Genomic DNA, 20832 nt, shown 5'->3' on the forward strand with positions numbered 1-20832 from the left:
AAAAAAAAAGTTGTACCATATACTTGTATACATTCCACATACATACATACATACACACAGACATCTTCCTCTTTTTACTTCCCACTCTCAGTAAAACTCTGCTTGACCTCCTTCATCCCCTCCTTGGCAATCGCCCCAACATCCACCACCTTCTCGGGTGTCCCAGCCCAAGCCTGAACGCCTTGCTGCTCCGCAGCCCCAATCTTCTCTCTGAACCCCGTTGCTCGCAAATAGCCCGCAGTGGCCATTCCGACGACCATGCCGCCAAAATGACTTGCATGATCCATCGTCGTCTTCCTTCTCGTCGCCGAATGAATCTCCAACAGCACAAACGCTACGAAGAGCATCTTGGGCCAAAATGCAACTTCCTGATCCTTCAACAGCGGGATCTTGATCCTCTCTTGGTCAGTCAACAAGCAGTACAGTGCCGAGATACCCCAAATAGCTGCTGAGGCACCGACCGAATGCGCCGTGATGTTGCCTCTTCCGAGATTTGCCCAGTAAAGTGAGGCCAGAGTGCCGAGGGCACCAGCACTTACATACGTGCCCATGAAGACACCGCGTCCAACGAGATCACAACATACGGGACCGACAAGACACAGCATCATCATGTTGGCGAGGAGGTGCTCGTACTGGATGTGGCTGAAGACGTTGGTGACGCTCTGGATGGCGCGCGGGTAACCGGGAACGTGCATGAAGTAGCGGGTCATGAAGGGCCATAAGGGCATAACGCGCCAGCCCAGTGCTACGACGCAGTTTGCAACGACCAGGGCGCCGATGGTGGCGGTTGTCGGGGAGAGGTCTGGGAAGATGCGGTACGAGGGCGAGGGGGGCGTGTAGTAGTGTGCGAAGGCGTAGGAGAGGGCGATGGTGACGAGGACGAAGATGGTCATTGGGACGAGGCGTTGAGACTGGGGAGTACGTTGTTAGCAGAGTTTTTTTTTGAGGGGGAGATAGGTGAAAAGACATACTAGAGTTGTCTGTGCTAGGAGTTCTTCAGGTGTCGTTGCGTCCGTTACTTGAGCTGCTTTGTTGTACTTTTCCATTTCCTCTTTGCGGCGACTGACTTGCTCACGGCCAAAGACGTCAATGTACGTTGTTTGACCGGGCTTCATGAGTTGCGTGCCAGTTGGTGTGCGCACCCATTCTCCGCTCGCGAGTTTCTCTTCCATTTCCCTCTCCTTCTGCTCCTTCTCCTCTGCTTTGCGCGCAATCTCTTCTAGACGTGCCCGTCGCTTTTCCTCGATGTTGAGCTCAAATTGACTCTTGCCCGCGTGTAGAATGCCAATCTTTTGGTTCTCGGCCTCCTGACGTATGCGTTCTTGCTCTTCCTTTTCCATTTGCTCGCGAAAGGCGCGGGCGGGGTCTTTGTATTTGGACTCGGTTTCGGGGTCGGCGAGCCATAGCTCGTAGGCTATGCGATTGGCTTCCTTCTCGGCCCATTCTTCTGCTGCTCGCGCTTCGTCTATGGGGTACTTTGCTCGCAGCCATTCTAGCCCTTTGAGCGCGGTTTCACGGCTCACGTGGGTGTACTGCTTGCCCAGATTGTCTACGCCGTAGTCGGCCAGGGAGCCTGCGGTGCGCCGGTGGTGCAGTATGCGCAGGACATTGTTTCCGTCTTGTGGTGATAACTTGCGGCCAAAGATGCGATGTACGGTTGCTTCGCTGACTGGCCCTTCAGGGAGTGGTCCTATGCGTACAGTGCGCTTGCGAGATTGCGGGATGGCGGGGTTCTGCGGCGTATCGATGACTCTGGCGCGGTAATGGGGGGTGCAAGCAAAGAAGCGACATTGCGGTCGTGATGCCCGGTGCCGCTGGACGAGAGCCAGTAACGGAGATGTTGTTGCCTGTCGAGAGTGAGGTTGTGTAGTACAGAGGCGGCGCGCGAGTGAGGCGCATGTCGGGCGGAGAAGAGACATGGCGAATTGTGCGCCTGTCCAGCCCCAAGCGTTTGCTATACCGAAGCAAACAGGGTGTCAAACTGCGAGTCTATAACTTTCTATAGTTATCTAGTGTCTGCCAATACGCCAGGGCGACCATTGCATGGTGAGTGTGCTGCGAGCAATGGCACACTCGATGAATGCATCATACATCGTCCTCCACAAAATGTTGCCATGTCGGAGTCTGTGCTCAGCCCTACAACATCACCATGCATCTGCATACATGGTAGATCCACACTTTACTTCTTCATTCAGCACCAAGAGCTTTCAAAGTCACTGCATTTTGCATTCATATTTATTCAATCATCATGATATATACATTGCTCCTCTGCTGGTTTCCCCCAATGAACCCACTACACTATCAGCCTACACATACGCAGACACATACTCGTCCTTCTCTAGCTTATCCTCAATATCTTTAATGGGCGACACATAATGAGTGTTCAACTGTATCAGTCCCTCATTCATGAGTAGTGCCACCATATTGCCAAATACAATGCTTCCTCCATCGTTGAGATGGGTATTGTCCGAAGGCGACAGATTGTACGTATGCGCTTTATCAGGCCCAATGGCATTTAGGTACTTTGTGCTCGCCGCATTGAGATCTATATATTGCGCGCCAATCTGCTTCGCCACCTTTAATGTTGCAGCCGCCATGTCTGCCAGGTCCTCTTTGATGCGGCCAGCCGAGTCGAAATTGCGTCTGCTGAGCGGAGTCACCAAGATAGGCCACGCCGATACGTCCAGTATATCCTGGACAAACCTGGCAAGGTTGGCCGAGTACTGTTCAATCGAGATATTCTTGGCCGGCTTCTGGTCGTTGTGTCCAAACTGACACACTACGTAAGTGTCGTATTCTTTGGTTGCGGCTTTTGCGGCTGCGAGAACGTTGGCCCAGTCGCCTCCCTCGCGGAACGACACCGTCGTCGCGCCGTTATGGCCAAAATTCTTTCCCGTCGCTCCGGCATGCAGAGTCGTATTGAGGAAGCCGGCGCCCCAGCCGCCTCCGTTTACCGACTGCGGCGCCGTGGTCGAGTCGCCGGCTAGAGCGAAGAACGGCGGTGGGCGCACTACATCTGGAGGAGCTTCGAGGGCCGTGGCTGTGGCCGACGAAGCGAAAAGCCCAAGGTACGACAATGTTGAATAAAAATGCATCTTAACTTGCTTGAATCTCCTGGGTCCAAGCTAAGACTGGCAAAAAGAATTCCTGGTTAGTGCTCTCTCGACGACACGGAAACCTTACACCTTTTATGCATGTATCCGCCTCGGGCCTACTACTCCAACGATCTCGAGCAGGGACTATTATTAGTGACGCACTCCATACCCCCTCAATCGACTCTTGGTGCAAAGGAGCGGTCTAGGTTTGTTTGGGCTCAAAACAAATGGGTAGATTCGACTTAAACTGCACTTTTCCACCAATCGGTTTAATAGCTGACGGCATGGCTCATCGCGCTCCGTGCCATTCATAGTCATCCAATTAACCATTTCTCTCAGTAACGGGATAATGCAAGGTATTCTCGAACACGCAATTGTCAGAGTACATGGGGTCATTTATCTGACTACCATATGTCCTATTGAACTTCAGGGGTAACTGGCAACATCATAGTCATGTCAGACTGCAATGCAATGCTTACGCTCCAGCATCTCCCTTGTCTTGACAAACCGCCCCTTCCCCGTCTCTGTTGTGTTCCTTCTTCATTCTAATAAACTCTTGCTTCATGCTTTCAAACTCCCTGAATCCCTGGAAGTACTTTCGGCGAAAGTCGTTTAACTCACTCGCTCTTGTACCCTTTTCGTATTCCTTCTTGACAGCCTCCAGCGCCCCCTCTGGCATTTCTGATTCACGGCGCCGCCGGTATGTAAGAAGTCGACGCGACCATTTGTTGAAAGCTTGCACGCACACCGATGTCAGTTCCAAGCCTGGATGCGAAGGTATTATCAGTTCAATGTCTTCGTCATTGGCAGTCGGCATCCACATGCTGAGTCGCCCGTCTTCCACCAGCGTCGCAACGGCAAACTCAAGTATATCGTCGAGCAACGCAGTGAAAGAGTACGGTCGCTTGGGTGGAATATACCCCGGTTCCTTGAATTGATCTTGATGTGACTTCCGCTCTTTTTCGAGAAGCTCCTGGCGGGACCCGAGTACCTTGAGGCCTTCACGGATCCCGTAAGGTGGATCGCATACGATGCCGTCGAGATAGCCTTTGCTGTTTTGACTGCCCGTTGGGAGAATCCTTAGTGGTGTGTTTGTGAGATCGGAAACAAAAGCGCCTAGATATCTCGATTCGATACCGTATTGTTTGAAGTTGCCAACTACATCGTACTTTCCCGTCTGCCCTCTTCGAGCACTTCCCCCTGTGCCTCGGATAGTGCGACCGTCGATGTCACTTCCAAACACCACAGCGCCGAAATGTGCACATGCGATTGGAAAGCCACCCGTACCCATGAATGGGTCGTAGAACACCTTCCCTGGCGCTACATGTGCGATATTCGCCGTAACAAGCGTGAGCTCTGCATCCATAGATGTGGTGCTGATGTAGTGTCTTTTCTTGAGATCAAACGTCTTCTTTGCCTCATTACGACACGAATCCGCGATAAAGCGACCAAAATAGAGGTACTTTGGTTGTTTGGCATCTAGCTCATAGTCTTCAAATACGCGGAATGCCACGTCTGGGTCGCGCATTCGTGGAGGTCCCTTGAATGCCATGTACGAGAAACTGTCGATGATTTCACGCTGCTCGTCGGTTGATCTGCCCCCGCGATAACCTTCGATGGTGAAGCGGAAGGAAGACGTCTCGTACTGAGACCATTTGCTTGCAGTTAGATTGCGGACGGACTCATGGAGAGCGTTGTACTCTGCGCCCTCGCCCCATAGCTCGTATATGCCTTGAGAGAGAATGCTGCGGGCGATGAGTTTTCGTGCTGCTGCGTCTGACACTAGTTCCACAATACAGTATGGAGACTTGAAATGTTAGGATGTGGGTTTTTTAAGACAGTGAAATGATCCTTCGTGTACCAGGATAGATACGCAAAAAGATGAAATTCGTGCATACTCGATCGAACATCACATAATAAACCAAATTATGTTAACACGGACTGGGAGAAATAAAAACCACACTCACATCTTCTTGATACTTGACAACCTGCAGTGATATGCCTGCAACATCCGCCAAGGCCTGTAACTCGACCCTGCGGAAACTTTCGTGTGCCTGCGCCAGCCGAACCAGGTACTGCGGCATGGTCGCTTGTAGCCTTCCCCCCAAAAGTGAAAATAAGAAAAAAAAAGTTCAGAGGCTGGATTGTTCACAACCCCACAGTTCTGTACGTCAAGAAAAACTTCTTGAATAAGGTATCGACTCCACTAATCGGGCGATCTTCCAAACTGTTGCTTTTGTCGTTGCCGTGGTGTCTGTGTCAAAATGTAGAGGAGTCACGAGTCCGTCTATCGCGCGCTAGCGGATTGGAGTAAGGATCTGTTTAGTCATCCGCTTTTTGTCTATCATTTCGAGGTTGTCACTAACTAGATCTAAATTACACTTCAGAAATGACGACTATTCGATAAATTCACTAATAACCTCAGCGAGGTACCTTGTAATTTTGAATAGATCACAGCAGAAATACATGCGGGTCAACTCTTTCAAAAATAACCAAGCCTCTTTCCTTCTTCACTATCCGTCCACAAAAGCACAAGCAAAACGCAGTGGCCGGCAGAGATACCACTGCAGAATATTTCGAAAGCTACTTCGCCAACGGCTTAAGCGTGTGACCAGCGATAGTGCGGATAGAAGACATAAATTTTTGGAAGCTTCCTACGTACCTGCATGAAAGTTAGTATGCGGAACGTAATATTGATAAATCACTCACAAGACGTCTAGTCCAACCACAATCGGTCGTCTTACATGGTATCGTTTTCAAACGATTATCGCCATTGATATTCCTTATCTTATATCAAGAGCCTACTACTTCTAATCGTCGAGTCACCCGTTGTTGGGCTTGCTTTTCGACGTTGTTTTGAACCTTCACCTTTTCTTATTAGACACGGGAATAAACCGGAGTAGTAGTTCCTGTTATAGCTGACTACGCAATGATCAAGGATTCTATTCGATCTGGCGTTAGCCGCACGATCCGCAACGTACGAGCGCTTCCTCACTCCCACGTAAATGCACCCCCCTAAATCGGATGACAGTCTTTGGTATGCCATGATCAAGACAATTCCATGCCTGGTTTTCGACTATCTATTGCGGGGAGCCTATCGCTGGCTCATTGCAATTCTCTTAAGTCCGATATCCGCAACTAGTACCAGAGGCGTTCTTTTTTTGAGGTATGGAGCAGATCGGCATAACATATTAAGCTATTCACGTGTAAAGTTCAATTGTGCTCAGTGAAACCCACAACTTTCCTCTTTGAGGCGGTATCCATGTAATCGGGACCATCAATCAATCGACGTTACACGCTTATGTGTGTTGAGCGGAGATGGCATCTCCGACCCTTCGCTCGACGAAATAGGAACATAAATCATCAGCTTATTGCACTACTCAACATCAATATGATTGATGTTGTTCACAATAAAACCCTTTCCTTATTCAGTGTCTCGCCAATTATCTATATCTTTGTTCTCATAGCTGCAATCCCACCTATCTTATGGGTACGTCACTTGGCCACAAAACAGCGACCTCTTCGCGAGGTTCCTATCCTCAATGCAAATGAACAGACGCCTGGGGAGAGCTGGCATACCAAGCCACGAGAGTTGCTTAGTAAAGGAATAAGATTGTATCCCGACCAGCCTTTCCAGATCATCACTCATGGTGGCCCGAGGATTGCTCTTCCCCGACGATATCTTGAAGAAGTCCGCGACTCTCAACAAGCAGCCTTCCCTCCTTATTTCCTGGACGAGGCACCTTGGAACCTGCCCGGTTTCGACGGCCTATTACGAGCAACAAACATGCGTCGCTCCTTCGAGAAACCATCAGTGTTAAGCTCACACAGTCCCTAGGACTTATCACTGAGAGCCTAGCAGATGAAGGTATTCTAGCTACCGAAGACCTTTTTGGAAACCTTGCTCCTGGACAGTGGCATACGATTATATTGCTCCCTGAAGCAACGAAGATAATTGGTCGCTTCCCTGCTCGCGCTATGCTCGGTGAAGAGATAGCTCATAATCACGAATACATTGACATATCAATGAAATACGGCGCCACTGCTTTGACAGCAGCTTTGCGGTTTCGTTCCTGGCCCCGTATCTTATGGCCCATCATACAATACTTTATTCCACTGAGCAAGACGGCTCGATATCAGACTCAAAGAGTACGTCAGCTGATTGTAAAGGAGATTGAACGCTGAGAGAAGGTAGCAAGAGCTACTATTGCTGCTGGTAAGAAAGTTCCAAAGGCACACGACTCCATAGCGTGGATTCTCGAACAAAGTAAGACGGATCAGAAGCTTGATATTGTTGGCTTTCAGTTAGCCATATCTATGGCTGCCATTCACAACACGAGCGGGGTGCGTACAAAATCGCATTTTCTTACATCGAAATTTCTTGGTTTACTGAGAGATTTTAGCATCTGTTCACTGCTCTCTGGTGCCTTATCGCGCATCCCAAATATATCTCACTTCTCCGAGAGGAAGCCATCTCAGTTCTCAAGGAGTACGGATGGACAAGGCAAGCCTTGGCTCGTCTCAAATTACAAGATGCTGTGCATGAGGAATGCATGAGAATACTTCGGGGCAACCTCAGGACTGCACGCCGACAAGTCGTTAAGGGAAACTTGACATTCTCAGATGGATTCACTATTCCTAACAGTCGAAGGTTTTTCGTCATGCCTCCCGCTGATTACCAGGGTGAAAACGAAGAGTTTTATCCAGAGCGCTGGCTCGAAAAACAAGAAGAAGGACAAGCGAACAAATACTCCTTTATCACGGTGAATCTAGAGAATCCAGAGTTTGGAATAGGCAAGCATGCCTGCCCAGGGTGAGTCTTTTTATCCATTCCTTTCCGTTCTCCCATCTCGTTCATGCCCCAGCCCCTCCCCGTAGGGTGCATAGAGACACGTAATAGGATCGCTGACTCGTCACGTATCTAGCCGATGGTTTGCAAACGACGAGATGAAAATCGCACTCTGTATCCTCTTGCTACGCTACGACTGGAAGGCTACGCCCGGTATGCCAAAGCCACTTTTCGATGCGTGTGAGGACTTTCCTACATTCAAAAGCTCGCTCCAGGTTCAAATAACCCCTAGAGAACCGGAAATTGATCTCGCGTCCTCGAAGATGTGAGAATGTTGTAACATCACGCCCAACACTCTCATCCCTATCGCCTTTACTACATGTTACACCATCCTAAAACTACATGGCCTATTGCCTCCTCAGATAGCTATATTTGACATGAATAAAAGACACCAAGAAGTATTGTCCGAGAAATTGACATTGTCTAACTCAAGTATATCGCTATCATCCAAACAAATCCCGCTATGAAAAACTGAATTCACCGCCCAAGTCGTTCATTCACACATGCTCTCCACTAACCAATAAACCCATAACACCCCTAACCCCCTCGCCTCCCCCTACAAACAACATCCGTATCCGCCTCGGCCCACGTCATCTCGCACACAAGTCCCTGCACCACCTCCTCCTTATCCCTGCACCCCTCCGTCCACCTCTCCCTAAACCGTCTCAACTCCCCACTCCACCCATCCCAAAGATAATACCTCCCCCCTCCATCCCTTAGTATAAATTTATCACCTTCTGTAGCCTTGACTACGGGACACAACCCCTCGATACCGTAGTCAGTGGCGAGATTGACAGGGGAGTCCGGGTCGAAGCAGCTTTCGAGGTAGAGTTTTGTGGGGTCGTTGGTCCAGGATTGGCGGAGCGTGTGGTGGTAGGCGCTTGTGAGGGAGATGTAGGGGATGCCGTTGTGGAGGGCGGTGTCTGGTGGGGAGGGGGTAGGGAGAATGGGGCTGGGTGGGACGGGGCTGAGGAGTGATTTTAATGAGTTTAGGAGGTATGATGTTAATTTGCTGAAGCGGAAGGTACGTCGTAGCCATGGTATGGTGTGCAGTAGGAGAAAGCTTATGAGGAAGGAGTGGGCGAGGGTTGGGTCGGGCTCGTGTTTTGTGGAGTGGATCTGGATCATTTTGGGGATGTTTCTTTGGAGATAGTTCAGTAAAGTAAGGTGGCTATATTCATTTCATGCCCTACGCATGCTATCGCGGTGGGATTTGTAGTTTGATTTATGCCTTCTGCATTGCAAAGAGACTGATGTTACATGACCTGCTATGGTAAAAGCAAAGCCATCACCAGACCCTCTTCGCCCAAGCAGAATTATCCACGTAGCTATCCTCTACACCTACAAACCAATGTAGTTTATGGTTTTGTGCCGCTCAGGGTGCAGGGATGGGTGAGCTGCCGTAATGGTGGTGATGTACCTGCCAGAACGTCATCCTTTTCCTGAGTCAAGATGTGGAGACCTTTTCGAAGAGGACATAACACTAGCCGTGCGGAAGTGAGAGTTGGTTACCTGACCTCTAGGGATATCATTGCTCATACAACCAAATCTGTAGAAGCTATCCACAAAACTATTCAGAGATATATCTCAAGTCCTAGCCTTCTGCCAAATGAGTCGGTAACGAAGTGACGTATTCCTGTAAATTCACGACAGCCTCCGCAACAAGCCAAGTGATCATTCTGAATGGGGTGTAAAGACATTGCGACATCGCCTTCTGTAATGGTGTCATCAACTTTGGTTCGCATCAGAATATCTCTTTTGGACTCAAATTAAGCATACAAGGGCGATCTGCTGCAGCCTATCGTCCTCCACGTCAAAATCCATACCATCTGCATCATCTAAGAAGTCACTGAGCTACATGTGCAAGGCCAGTCGTCTCAAGCATACCCTATTCTCTACCCTTCACTTGAACATCCCAATAATCCCATATCCACGTACCTGAAAACAAGGCACAAAAAAAAGCGATCACTCGCCCATGTCGATCAAGCCGCAGATCGGCACAAAAAAAGCTAAGAACGTAATGTAGGTACCACAAGACCCTGCATGTTACTTAGTTTTGGTTTCATTTTGGAAATCTGGGTCCTGACGATCACGCAAATGTGTACGAATCTCAGTGGTTGGGAGATATAAAAGCAAATATATTCCGCGCGACAGCCCTTGTCACAGAGTCATGTTGCTTTGCTTGGCGACTATTCTTTTCTGCTTTCTGATGTTTTAATGTATATATACACACCGTGCATCATGCTGACGCAATGTTCGTTGTGGGTGCTACGTAGTTCTCAGCGTGGATTGTAGTAGCTCCCTCGCATCGCTCTGGACATGGCCTCTTCTGTACCATTGTCATGTATCGTATTGGATTTATTTACCATATACAAGGCACACAGCAAGACTATCATTACAGAACAGCTACCTCTTATTTCCCTCGCAAGTTCTATTTACCTCCCTGATTAAAATTCATACTATAACCCCCACTCTTCTCATCCTTCGTAAACTGAAAGTTATCCGTGCTCAGCCCAAACGGCTTCAGTATTCCATTGCCCAACTGTTTCAGCTTGCCCATCATATCTGCCATCTCCTTGTTCTTCGTCTCTTCCAACTGCGCCGGCAGTGTCCGCAACGCCGCTTGCACCGCCTTCTGATCGAGGCTCGAGAGTCGGTGCGGTGGTTTGAGGAGAGCTTGGTAGTCTTCGAGTGAGCCCTGGAGAGAGGCCCAGCCACCGACTTCGTGGCGGGCTTTTGCGCGGCGGAGAAGTGCTTTGGTGCGGAGTTTGTGGACATCGTCTATGGTGTGATCGGTGCGTGTGAGAGCGTCGAGGTAGATTTCGGTAGTGTCGTCAATCTCTTGGACGGCACCGCCGCCTGTTACTTCTTTTCCTCCGTCTTTACTCGTGTCTTTTGGGGCTGGAGGAGGATCTATGCGGTCCAGTGCCTCCAAGGCTTTTGTGGCGGATTCCACGGCTTGCTTCCATTCCTCCAGCTTTAAGTGACATGCTGCTATGTTGGAACGCAGCACGGCGACATCGTATTCAAGATAGTTTGGACAGACTGCAAGTGCTTTCTCATATCCTTGTATCGCGCTGTTGTATTCGCCTGACGCAAATGTCTTGTTGGCTAAAGCCTTTTCCGCAGTTGCTTCATCGAGTAGTTTCTTCTCTTCATCTGGTGGGAATATTTCGGGTGTCGCCACTTCAGCTGCCTCAGGCTTTGAGAGAGGATCGTTCTTCAACGACATGCCTATCGGTGATCGAAAATGGATTGTGTTGTCAACAACCTTGGCCCATCTGTGGTACCTGTTGATCTGTTTGGAGAGTGACGTCTGTCGCCGAGCCGGAGGTCCGACTAGTGCCCCACGCTTCGGTCCAGTCAATAGGCGTGGGGTACCAAGATCCATTCACCTAGTCGCATCTTTTGCGAATCCTCCCGATCAAGCACCTAAGAACCCTTCCACACGCCTCGAAGACAGCCAAAATGGGTTCAAGGTACGCAGTCCTCACCCAAAGTATTTATATCATATTCAATTGACACGAACCAGCACTACCACCCCACCACCCCGCATACGGGCCGCCCTCTTCGACATGGACGGCCTCCTAATCGACTCCGAAGACATCTACACAATAGTCACGAACAAAATTCTCGAGCGCTACGGCCGCCCACACATCCCCTGGTCCATAAAAGCCCAACTGCAAGGCCGACCAGGCCCACAAGCGGCACTGATCTTCCACGAATGGGCCAAACTCCCCATATCAAACGAGCAATTCCTCGCCGAGCAATCAGAACTCCAGCGCGAACTCTTCAAAACTACAAAACCGCTACCGGGCGTCCTGGACTTGCTGGAAGGCCTGAAGAGCAGGGGGGTGCATATTGCTCTCGCAACGAGCAGTCACAAGGGCAACTTTGAATTGAAGAGCGCGCATCTTGGCCATTTGTTTGATCACTTTGCGCCTGAACACCGTGTTTTGGGGGATGATCCGCGGATAGCGCCTGGTCGCGGGAAACCTGCTCCCGACATTTACCTTCTTGCGCTTTCGACACTCAACAAGACATTGGAAGAGCAAGGACAACCGCCTATTCGGCCGGAAGAGTGCTTGGTTTTTGAGGATAGCGTGCCAGGGGTTGAGTCTGGTCGGAGAGCAGGCATGCAGGTGGTGTGGTGTCCCCATCCAGATTTGTTGGTGGAGTACAAGGGCAGGGAGAAAGAGGTACTTGCAGGACTGACGGGCGAGTACAAAGAGACTGATGAGGAAAAGAAGAAGAAGGCGGAGGAGTTGGCTCTACAAGGAGAGCGACAGATTGACACGACTATGCAGATTGACGATGGATGGGCATGGTTGTACAGTACCCTGGAAGGCTTTCCATACGATACCTACCAAATAGAAACAAAGGTCTGAGATATGGGGTCGGGGTAGCCAAAGAGATACCTTATTTAGAATTATAGCAAGGTATTCCCGTAGATTGACTAATAAGAACACTAAACTCACGAAACTCTTCATTCCACTTTGGACGCAATCTTTCCCTCCTTCATAAAAAAACATGATTCGTATTGTTTTGTCATATACTGAATGATTTGATCGTCATCTGCATGCACATGCTAAAGTGTGAAGCAGCAGCGGCTCATAGACCCATAGCCATACTCGGCCATTTCGGATTACACTCCCATTCATTCCCCAAAGACTGTGTCAACGCCGATCTGTCATGCGCACTGCCCGCTCAATCTCATGTGGTACAACTCGTTAAACGCAAGGAAAGTGGCCTATTTATGCGACCTCCTCAATCTTGGGCTTGTCGCCTGACGCGGCGGCTGCGGGCGCCTTCTCCTTGTTGTCCTCGTCATTTTCGAGCTCAGGCATGTCGTCATCGTCGTCGCTGTCGTCGCCGCCGGGGGCACCACCACCCATGTTTGCCATCATTTGGCTCATGTCCATGCCCTCCATTCCAGGCATTCCACCCATGCCGCCTGCGCCAAGCTTGCTGAAGTCGATGCCACCAAAGCCTCCGTCACCACCACCCATGGGGTTCATTGCGGACGTGTCAAGGTCATCTGCGACTTCGTCTTGCTCGTCCTCATCGACCCACTGTGACATGTTAGCTTCGTTCTCGTGGCATTATCATTACTGGCTAGCTCACCTTGTCGAAATCGGTCTTGAGGAAGTGCTGCCTCTTCGACTCCTTGAGCAGACGGGGCCAGTACTCCTGCTTGTGCTCTTTCTTCCTTAGTAGTAGCTCAATGCCACGGCCGTTGTTATGCCATTTGCAGTTTTCAGTGTCGATCTCGGCGTAGAATTCAAGGTCGACTGCGTATGTGGCCTTCTTGGAAGTAGAGGTACCCTTGAAGCTGAGAGATTGGTCCTTGAGTTCGAGCTTCAGGTCGTCGTTCGATAGGTCGGGGGCAACGATGGTAAGATGGATTATATTCTTAGCCGGTTCGTCGGCGGATGAGCGTTGCGCCCAAAAGACTGTTGCGTATTAGCATATGTTGGATGGTAAGAAAGGCCCCGGACGCGTCTCCGATAGTCGTAAGTGGTCTACAAATAACAACAAATCGGATTGCGTCTCCATGGACTTGAGAGGGTGTGCAAGGCACAAGTGAAGTATCTCTGGAGCTTTGGTGGTAAACAAGGCTGTAACATACCTTCTGGGGTGATAGTAGTCATTTTCAAGGTCGTGATTGTATGATGTGGTGTTCGGTTCAAGTCCGGATACGCTTCAGCGTGTGTCTCAGTTTATGTAATGGGCGTTGATTGTTGTTCAGTCAAAGTGTTTGTCTGGAGGAAGCAGATTGAAGGCGGAAGAAATGCGGCCCTGTGGAGAGACTAGCGTGGAAAGTAATAGAAGCTCTGTGGAATCTTTGGGTTCAACGACCCGTTTTTGGTCAATCGATTACGAAATGCAGGTCGGAGGACAGTGTGGACGCGTATGTCACCCGTGGATTTGTATTTTCTTGCTTATCTCACTCGCTGTCGCGGTGGCTGGCAGACTCTGGACTCTGAGGCTAGTGGGCTGCTCGTGCCCCGCGAAGGGTTCAACGTCACCATGGCCCGAGCTCGGCCTGGAGCCGGTCCAAGGCCGCCATCCTTACGACACCTCGGGCCCTGACATGCAGCACATCCACATGCACATCCACCTACTGCCCTGTCACATGCTCCCATGCTATTCACCCTTCGCTTGACCTGCTACTATTCTGCCATTCGCCCCGTCTAGCTGCCGTCACGTGTCTCTTGATTCTTGAGCCTGCCAACTCCCGCCCAACCCGCATCCACTAGCGCCAGACGACTCCCACTCCCAAGAACTGCGCATCTGGCGCCAGCAAAACCATACTGTGCGCATCCAGATAGACTGATTGCCCACTATGGAGACCATCAAGGGTCTCCTGTGGAAGCCCACGCCCGAAGAGCAGGTAAGATAGTGCTACGTCACCACATCACAATCTCTACACGACAATCTAACAAACCCACAGAAGCGCAAATGCAATGCCCTCGTGCGCCAGAATGTCCGAAAGCTCGATCGCGATATCCAACAGCTCAAGGCCACGGAGCAAAAAACCAAAAACCTCATCCAACAGTCATCCAAACGCGCCCAGCGCAACCCAGCCATGGCCAAGCAGGCCAACCAAGACGTCCGCATCTTCGCCCGCGAACTGATTCGCGTGCGGAAACAAAACAACCGTCTCATGACATCCAAGGCACAGCTCAACAGCGTGCAAATGCAGGTCAACGAGGCCTTCTCTGTTAGGAAGATTGAGGGCAGCATCAAGGCCAGCACGGGTATCATGAAGGATGTGAACAGTCTAGTCAGACTTCCAGAGCTGACAGGCACCATGAGGGAGCTCAGCTCTGAGTTGATGAAGGCGGGAATCATTGAGGAGATGCTCGATGACACGCTGGGCGAGAATGAAATGCTGGAAGGGGAAGCTGAGGAGGCGGAAGAGGAAGTTGACAAGGTGCTCAGTGAGGTGCTCAAGGATCGGTTACCGCCGAGCAAAGCTCAAGAGGAGGAGCTTCCTGCTGCACCCCAACCAGAGGAGGAAGAGGAGGAAGACCAGGCAGAGATGCTGGCTCAAATGCGGGGCCGACTCGAGGCTCTCAAGAGCTGAGTCTATTCATGCCGATTACTTTTGATCTTTTCGTCCATAGAGTCATCATGTGGTGTTACGGCGTTGTGGCGCATTGCGAGCACCCAAAGTGGCATACGAGTTGCATATTCAAAATTCATATTTTGCCAATCCAACGAGAAGCCAATGTGATGGCATATGAAATGAGAGTCACAAGGAACCATTTTCACATCAACAGCACACTTGTAATTTCTTTTCAGTATTGGCTGGTACTCTCTTGACATGCCATCCTAATCTCCTCTAATAATCTTTCCTATAAACTTCAGTTCCCACTCCTTCGGATCGTCACCAACAAAACGTGCATTCGCCCGCTCATCCAGCACCAGTGTCGTGACCGCAATCCCACTGTACCATTCCCGCACCTTCTCGTCAGCATCCTCGTTCCATACCGTCAGCGTCCCATCAAGATTCATCGATGTCACTTTGGGAGGGACACCGCGCATCTTGAGCAGCATGTTGAGGATATCGCTGAATTTTTCGCCTTGCTGAGAGAATGTGGACGGGGACTTGTCGAGTGGCCATCGGGGATTGCGATAAGGCTGGTTCAAAAGGTCTTGTGCCCGTGCTGGAGGAGACGAAGAATGGACTGTAGTGGAATCGAGAGCAGACACAAGGTCGGCGTGAGAGTTGGACGTCTGCTTGCAAGAGTCGTTACCGCTTTCGCCTGGTGAAGTCGTAGATGGAGCTTCCCAAGAACGGAAGAGCCAGCACATTCGCTCTACACAGGCCAGGAGTATAACTGCAACAAGAAAAGTTTCAAACGGATTTGCTTGTTGGCGCTGCAGTAATCTGCGTTCGAGGTCGTTCATAACAATGCGTGCAAGACATGCTGCCCGCTTCTCTGTCGCGCCCATGAGCTGCATGCTAATGAGGTTGTGGGAAGAGGCATGCTCCAGAGGTGTAATAGGCATGCGAATTGCATCGTCGATATCTGCGGCAGACAAAGTTGAGGGGGCCAGAGTAGGTGCAAGAGATGGATTGGAGAACAAGTGCCATTCGAAGTTGCGGGACGTGAGTATGCGGGTTAGATTCCAAAGCTCCAGCGACTTGGATATCAGTCCATCGGGGCTCAATGATGCAATGCTTTTCGCGCTGTGTACCGTTGCCTTCATGAAATGGGATTCCTCGGTGTCGGCAAAGTGACCAGCCATCTTTTTCACATAGTGATCTACTTTTCCACTAACATCATCATCGTTATCTATCAACTCCAAATCTGGTGACGCTAGTCCTGAGAAAATAGCCGGGTCGATATCCGTGGTCTGGGTCGCTGCGGTTTGTTGACATTTCAGTGGGGTAAACGTTGCAAAAGTCCCAGAAGCAGGGAAGTGGCTGGCTTCTATCCGTCCTGGTGTCTGATCAAGTCGTATCTGGCCTTTTGCTTGATTGGTGGCGTGGAATGCGAGGACGCTGTGCAAGCCCGCGGTATAGAGCCCAAACTCTTCTGCTATCCGTGTCCGAATGCAAGGTTGCTTCCAAAGCCTTGCGCTTTCAACATTCTGGCAAGTATTGCATGGATTTTCTCCAGAACAAGGCTTCTTGAGCATACGACACCGGATACACGCGCCTCGCTTGCGAACCTCTTGCACTTCCTTCCGCCTGGAGTCGGTGAAACGCCCTCTGACCTTTGGCTTTGCTGGCTTTTGGTTCATACTAAAGTCCGTTGTGAAGTGCGTTTGATTACCCGCGTTCATGGCAAGCGGTCGCTGGTGACCCATTCCTTTGTGATTGTCGTTCATGTGCATATGTTCTTTGCTATGGTCTTGCAGCATGGGGTCGAGTGAATTGGGTTGTATATTCGGCCAGTGCCCACGTCCTTGCGTATGAAAGAATTTTCCGTCCGACATGTTGTGCAGACCATGTCCCGAGAGATTCATATCCGAATCCATTGACAAGCCGTTGGTCAGCGGCATCAGATCGTTTGCCGCAGATGCCGCCATGACGAGTGAAGGAACCATGTGCGACATGGATGAGGAGTTTGAAAGAGGCATGTGGCCCATGTGCGGGGAAGTTGTCGGTGAGTGATGCAGCGAATTATTGAACTGGTACATAGACGGCATAGCTGGTGGGTTTGACATGTCCATGCCATGTGAAAGGCCACCCAAATCGGAACTGTCCGGTCTGTCATCTTGTATCAGAAACTCTTCCAATAGCCCTGCATGACTTGCATTACTGTGGCCGTGTTGCGTTTGTGAGGGCTGCTTCTCTGCCATTCGCTTTCCAGACAGGTCCAAGTGTTGTCGCGAGACCTCAGCTAGCGTCTCGAGAGCAGAGAGCTGTTTCGACGGTACAAAAGGAAGGTTCATTTTCTGGCCATGCTGCATTTGGCTCGGTCCCGGTGCGTTCGTACTGGCCGTCTGCGTCATGTTGTCGGGGAGGGGCAGCTCGTGCATTTGCAGCAGTGCACGCTGCCGGTCCTGAAGTGGCAGGGCAGGACATTTCTTGACCAGGTGGTTGGTGAGGCTGTCTATGCGACCTTTAGGAAACTGCGTCGTGTGAGCTATTACTCATTTCGCCTCGAGACGTTTTGTCGCGGGGTTATGTACCTTTTCGCCGCACGATTTGCACGTGTGTTGGTAGCGGTTGCTTGCATCTTCGAGCTTAGGGCCGCGCTCGAAGTATTCGAGGATCAGCTGGTTGGGTCGGCGGCCCATGATCAGCCCAGAAGTTGAACCCTTCAACCCTACAGTGCGTTGTGGAATGTTTTTGCCGGACTTATTGCGCGGTGAGAACCTGGGCAGCTTTGGCGGTGTAAATTCGGAGGATGTGATTGGCTGACCGGTGCTCAAGAACACCTACCCTCAGTCTCGCAATGATAATACGGTGAGGTGTCCGGAAGACAATCGCACTGTTTGTTTGACAAGAATACGTGTCTTGTTACTCACCTCCCATTTTTCACGGTACATTAGTGCGTGGTGGTCAACCAGATAGCAACTTGGCACCAGAAGTTCATTCACCGCCACAAGTCGATGTGCATATTTTGCGCCGATAGCCTCATGTTTCCGTGGTACGCCCAATTCTTTTATCTTGAAAGAAAAGAAGAAGATATACAAGTAGGCCGCGGTATATGGGGGCATAGTCTAAGGCCGGTTGACTATAGGTCAGCCAAGTTGTTGTTAGCGGTGTAGTCGTGCACAAATGCAACGCTTTAGTAGAGACATTATCGTGAGTTAGCAAGATAAAAGGTATTCATGCATGGAATGTATTCTCACCTACTATGGCCCTGCGATGACACTTGAAAGTATCTCGGAAAGTGATGACGTCAACGTGACCTTCTCGACGACACATTCGTCATTATTGATTAGGGAGACTACTCAAGCTTTGAATTATAACACACTCTCCACAGACCCAAAAACCTCTTTTAGATTTCCCATAACTAAAAATTATCACTCTCATCATCTCAGAACCCCTGGGCAGTTTAAGACATGTCGTCCACAAAGTCACCAGCAGCAAACCCGAGCATAACGCCTGACCTTGCTCAAGACGGTTCAATCATCCGCAAAGCCTTCGTTCTCGAAGCCGTTGCAAATCTCTTCACCATTCCTCTAATCACAAACACACGATTCACTCTCTCACTACTTCTCAACAATCCGTCTCGGGACATCAACCCGGCATCAATCTTATTCGCGCGCCTTTTCGGTGGCTTGATTGTTGGTGGACTTACATCGGCACTGTTCGCTGGCGCAACCAATACTAGAAATGGCATCGAGTCTAGGAGGCCGACTTACTTACTGTTGGGCCTAGGCGAAGCATGCCTGATTCCTATTCTGATGCTGGAGTTGATACAAGGGGCGCCTCGTGCAGCACTAAGTAGGACGGTTGCAGGGGTAAGTATTGGGTTTTTGCTGCCTCCATTGCTGTGGAGGATGTATGTACTGTTCGTCAGGCCGGATTTGCTGGGTAGATATACAGAAGAGAGAAAGGACAATCGTGGTGCAGGCAGGAGAGACGGATGTGAGTACACGTTACCGTGTAACATTGAGAAGTATGCTAACAAGACCTAGATGATTCTATCAATACGCGTGACGATTGACGTGGACATTTAAGAATATGAGGTTTCGCTCATGATGACGCTTGCTCTCGTTGCGGAGTTTTGGTGTAGTTTGCGTATTGATTCGAGATTCCGAAATCTAGTACTTTTCCGTGTTGTATTTGTAAAGGCCAAATACCCATAAACGCCGCGCTGAAATCATTTGTGATGCTCGAGGTGCCAGTGGCACAGTTCTTTAGTCTGCAAAGCCTCCCCACTCCGCTTCCTCATCATCTTCTTCAGGCTCGCTTGCGACTTCAGTTTCCTGCCCTCTCCAAGCTCTTAATCTTTCATCAGCGAGACACTCTTTGGCCGCATTTCTCAATGGTTTCAAGTTTCCATTCTTTGCCATACTCTCGATTGGCTGCACCAGCTTCTCCAACGTCTCCTTATTCTCCTCCTTCTCCCATTCATCGCCCTCGACGTTCTCTAGCTCATCAACCCAAACATCCATGACATGATATCTGAGCCCGTTAGGAATCCTCATGTTCTTGCATTCCAAAGGCGTCTCTTCCATGATGCTGTTCCACTGTTCCACTAGGTTCTTCTTCCACTTGTTCCGACTAAGGAATGCGAATGAGGCGTTAACGTATTGACGGATCAGGTAGAGGTATTTGTCGAGTCTTAGTGCTTCAATATGGCCCCATTCGCGAGACATGGTAAGGAAGAAGGCGCGGATGAATGGCAGAACTACTGGCGTACGAAGGGTAGATACAAGGGATGCGAGGTCGCGGGAAAGGCGCTGCTGAAGGGCGGGTTTGTCTTGCATCCACAAGCCTGTAAAAACTGTCTTAGCCCTATCGTCTGGCTGATCACGGAGGCATATGAAGTCTCTCGTCAAGGCAGCCACTTGTATGAGACATACAGTAGAACAGTCCTTTCCATAGTTTTAGGAGATCGAGTTCCAAGATTTCAGATTGTGCGCCAAGGTATTGTTTCAACGCATCAAGCGCCTGGTCGCGAACTTTCTTGTCTGTCGCAAACGTCAGTATATTGCTAACAGTGTTTCAATATGCTCTATATGCATACCACTCGAGGCAAGGTTCCTGATAAAAGGATTGTTCTGCGCGTCCGAAGTCATCTTGTGCGAAATGAGGGTATTGCTGATGTACTTAGGTGGAGTTCAAGATGCGCGCGGAACTTTTTTTGGGGTTGCGGAGCTAACATGGTTATCGATAAGACCGCCACTCGTGGATTAGCGCCCCCAACTACCGGCAGTCGAGCTCTGGCTTGAGCTTATGTAGTTGTCGAAAAGAAAATAGAAAAGAAACGCATTGATGTATTCTAGATATAGTGAATGGTTTTTATTATGCAGCGATACAGATTAACAGCCTTCCATTTCGAAAGACTGGATTGATTAGAGCAAAGCGGATGATTTCGGAAACCTAAATTTCAAATCGATCGCTGCATAAGCATCCAGAGATGATAAAATGTATAGACGCGAATTGTATTTGCCTAGTGGCCTATATAGTGCATACGTACTTGCTCAAATATTCGCCGTAGATAGGACCGAAGTCTAGAGTAATGTTACTTTAGTGTAAGATGCAGCCAAACAAGACTAGGGTGACACTGGGGTGAAAACGGTAGCGAACGACGCGTTCCTTAAAGGAGATGTATTGGCTAAGGCAGTGAAGGGATCGTGCAAGCATGACTTAGTGTAGATACGTCTATTATAATACTTGTAACGGCGCAGGCAAGACTGTTCGGATCAGTATCGGCAGTAGTGTCACTCAGAGGCATATGGGAGTGCGTG

The 20832-nt window shown here is 49.9% G+C and overlaps 13 protein-coding genes across 13 annotated transcripts; 5 read left to right on the forward strand and 8 right to left on the reverse strand.

Annotated features, from left to right (window-relative positions):
* Positions 1-74: 74 nt before the first annotated feature.
* On the reverse strand, positions 75-1919 carry COCCADRAFT_107883 (uncharacterized protein; the record flags this gene model as incomplete). Its single annotated transcript, XM_007718581.1, has 2 exons — positions 75-911; positions 972-1919. 2 exons carry the CDS (start codon positions 1917-1919, stop codon positions 75-77), a joined length of 1785 nt encoding a protein of 594 aa, XP_007716771.1.
* A 387-nt stretch (positions 1920-2306) lies between these two features.
* COCCADRAFT_107899 (carbohydrate esterase family 12 protein) lies at positions 2307-3095 on the reverse strand (the record flags this gene model as incomplete). Its single annotated transcript, XM_007718582.1, has 1 exon — positions 2307-3095. The coding sequence occupies one exon, from the start codon at positions 3093-3095 to the stop codon at positions 2307-2309; it is 789 nt and encodes a 262-aa protein (XP_007716772.1).
* Positions 3096-3521: 426 nt separating this feature from the next.
* Positions 3522-5179, reverse strand: COCCADRAFT_29913 (uncharacterized protein; the record flags this gene model as incomplete). Its single annotated transcript, XM_007718583.1, has 3 exons — positions 3522-3531; positions 3575-4902; positions 5063-5179. The coding sequence occupies 3 exons, from the start codon at positions 5177-5179 to the stop codon at positions 3522-3524; spliced, it is 1455 nt and encodes a 484-aa protein (XP_007716773.1).
* Positions 5180-6486: 1307 nt separating this feature from the next.
* COCCADRAFT_40635 (uncharacterized protein) lies at positions 6487-8213 on the forward strand (the record flags this gene model as incomplete). Its single annotated transcript, XM_007718584.1, has 5 exons — positions 6487-6886; positions 6934-7244; positions 7368-7439; positions 7499-7908; positions 8021-8213. The coding sequence occupies 5 exons, from the start codon at positions 6487-6489 to the stop codon at positions 8211-8213; spliced, it is 1386 nt and encodes a 461-aa protein (XP_007716774.1).
* A 268-nt stretch (positions 8214-8481) lies between these two features.
* On the reverse strand, positions 8482-9072 carry COCCADRAFT_29915 (uncharacterized protein; the record flags this gene model as incomplete). The annotated part of the gene is made up of 1 exon (XM_007718585.1): positions 8482-9072. One exon carries the CDS (start codon positions 9070-9072, stop codon positions 8482-8484), a length of 591 nt encoding a protein of 196 aa, XP_007716775.1.
* Positions 9073-10375: 1303 nt separating this feature from the next.
* Positions 10376-11176, reverse strand: COCCADRAFT_8790 (uncharacterized protein; the record flags this gene model as incomplete). The annotated part of the gene is made up of 1 exon (XM_007718573.1): positions 10376-11176. One exon carries the CDS (start codon positions 11174-11176, stop codon positions 10376-10378), a length of 801 nt encoding a protein of 266 aa, XP_007716763.1.
* Positions 11177-11412: 236 nt separating this feature from the next.
* Positions 11413-12332, forward strand: COCCADRAFT_40638 (uncharacterized protein; the record flags this gene model as incomplete). The annotated part of the gene is made up of 2 exons (XM_007718586.1): positions 11413-11423; positions 11477-12332. The coding sequence occupies 2 exons, from the start codon at positions 11413-11415 to the stop codon at positions 12330-12332; spliced, it is 867 nt and encodes a 288-aa protein (XP_007716776.1).
* Positions 12333-12698: 366 nt separating this feature from the next.
* Positions 12699-13595, reverse strand: COCCADRAFT_8792 (uncharacterized protein; the record flags this gene model as incomplete). The annotated part of the gene is made up of 3 exons (XM_007718574.1): positions 12699-13016; positions 13069-13397; positions 13574-13595. 3 exons carry the CDS (start codon positions 13593-13595, stop codon positions 12699-12701), a joined length of 669 nt encoding a protein of 222 aa, XP_007716764.1.
* Positions 13596-14290: 695 nt separating this feature from the next.
* COCCADRAFT_29919 (uncharacterized protein) lies at positions 14291-15034 on the forward strand (the record flags this gene model as incomplete). Its single annotated transcript, XM_007718587.1, has 2 exons — positions 14291-14338; positions 14399-15034. 2 exons carry the CDS (start codon positions 14291-14293, stop codon positions 15032-15034), a joined length of 684 nt encoding a protein of 227 aa, XP_007716777.1.
* A 47-nt stretch (positions 15035-15081) lies between these two features.
* Positions 15082-15273, forward strand: COCCADRAFT_107905 (uncharacterized protein; the record flags this gene model as incomplete). The annotated part of the gene is made up of 1 exon (XM_007718588.1): positions 15082-15273. The coding sequence occupies one exon, from the start codon at positions 15082-15084 to the stop codon at positions 15271-15273; it is 192 nt and encodes a 63-aa protein (XP_007716778.1).
* A 9-nt stretch (positions 15274-15282) lies between these two features.
* Positions 15283-17703, reverse strand: COCCADRAFT_107890 (uncharacterized protein; the record flags this gene model as incomplete). The annotated part of the gene is made up of 2 exons (XM_007718589.1): positions 15283-17535; positions 17596-17703. 2 exons carry the CDS (start codon positions 17701-17703, stop codon positions 15283-15285), a joined length of 2361 nt encoding a protein of 786 aa, XP_007716779.1.
* Positions 17704-18474: 771 nt separating this feature from the next.
* Positions 18475-19082, forward strand: COCCADRAFT_29921 (uncharacterized protein; the record flags this gene model as incomplete). Its single annotated transcript, XM_007718590.1, has 2 exons — positions 18475-19003; positions 19054-19082. 2 exons carry the CDS (start codon positions 18475-18477, stop codon positions 19080-19082), a joined length of 558 nt encoding a protein of 185 aa, XP_007716780.1.
* Positions 19083-19275: 193 nt separating this feature from the next.
* COCCADRAFT_8796 (uncharacterized protein) lies at positions 19276-20160 on the reverse strand (the record flags this gene model as incomplete). Its single annotated transcript, XM_007718575.1, has 3 exons — positions 19276-19856; positions 19945-20052; positions 20109-20160. 3 exons carry the CDS (start codon positions 20158-20160, stop codon positions 19276-19278), a joined length of 741 nt encoding a protein of 246 aa, XP_007716765.1.
* Positions 20161-20832: the final 672 nt, after the last annotated feature.

The sequence above is a fragment of the Bipolaris zeicola genome (assembly GCF_000523435.1).
Source record: "Bipolaris zeicola 26-R-13 unplaced genomic scaffold scaffold_241, whole genome shotgun sequence".
Classification (NCBI taxonomy): domain Eukaryota; kingdom Fungi; phylum Ascomycota; class Dothideomycetes; order Pleosporales; family Pleosporaceae; genus Bipolaris; species Bipolaris zeicola.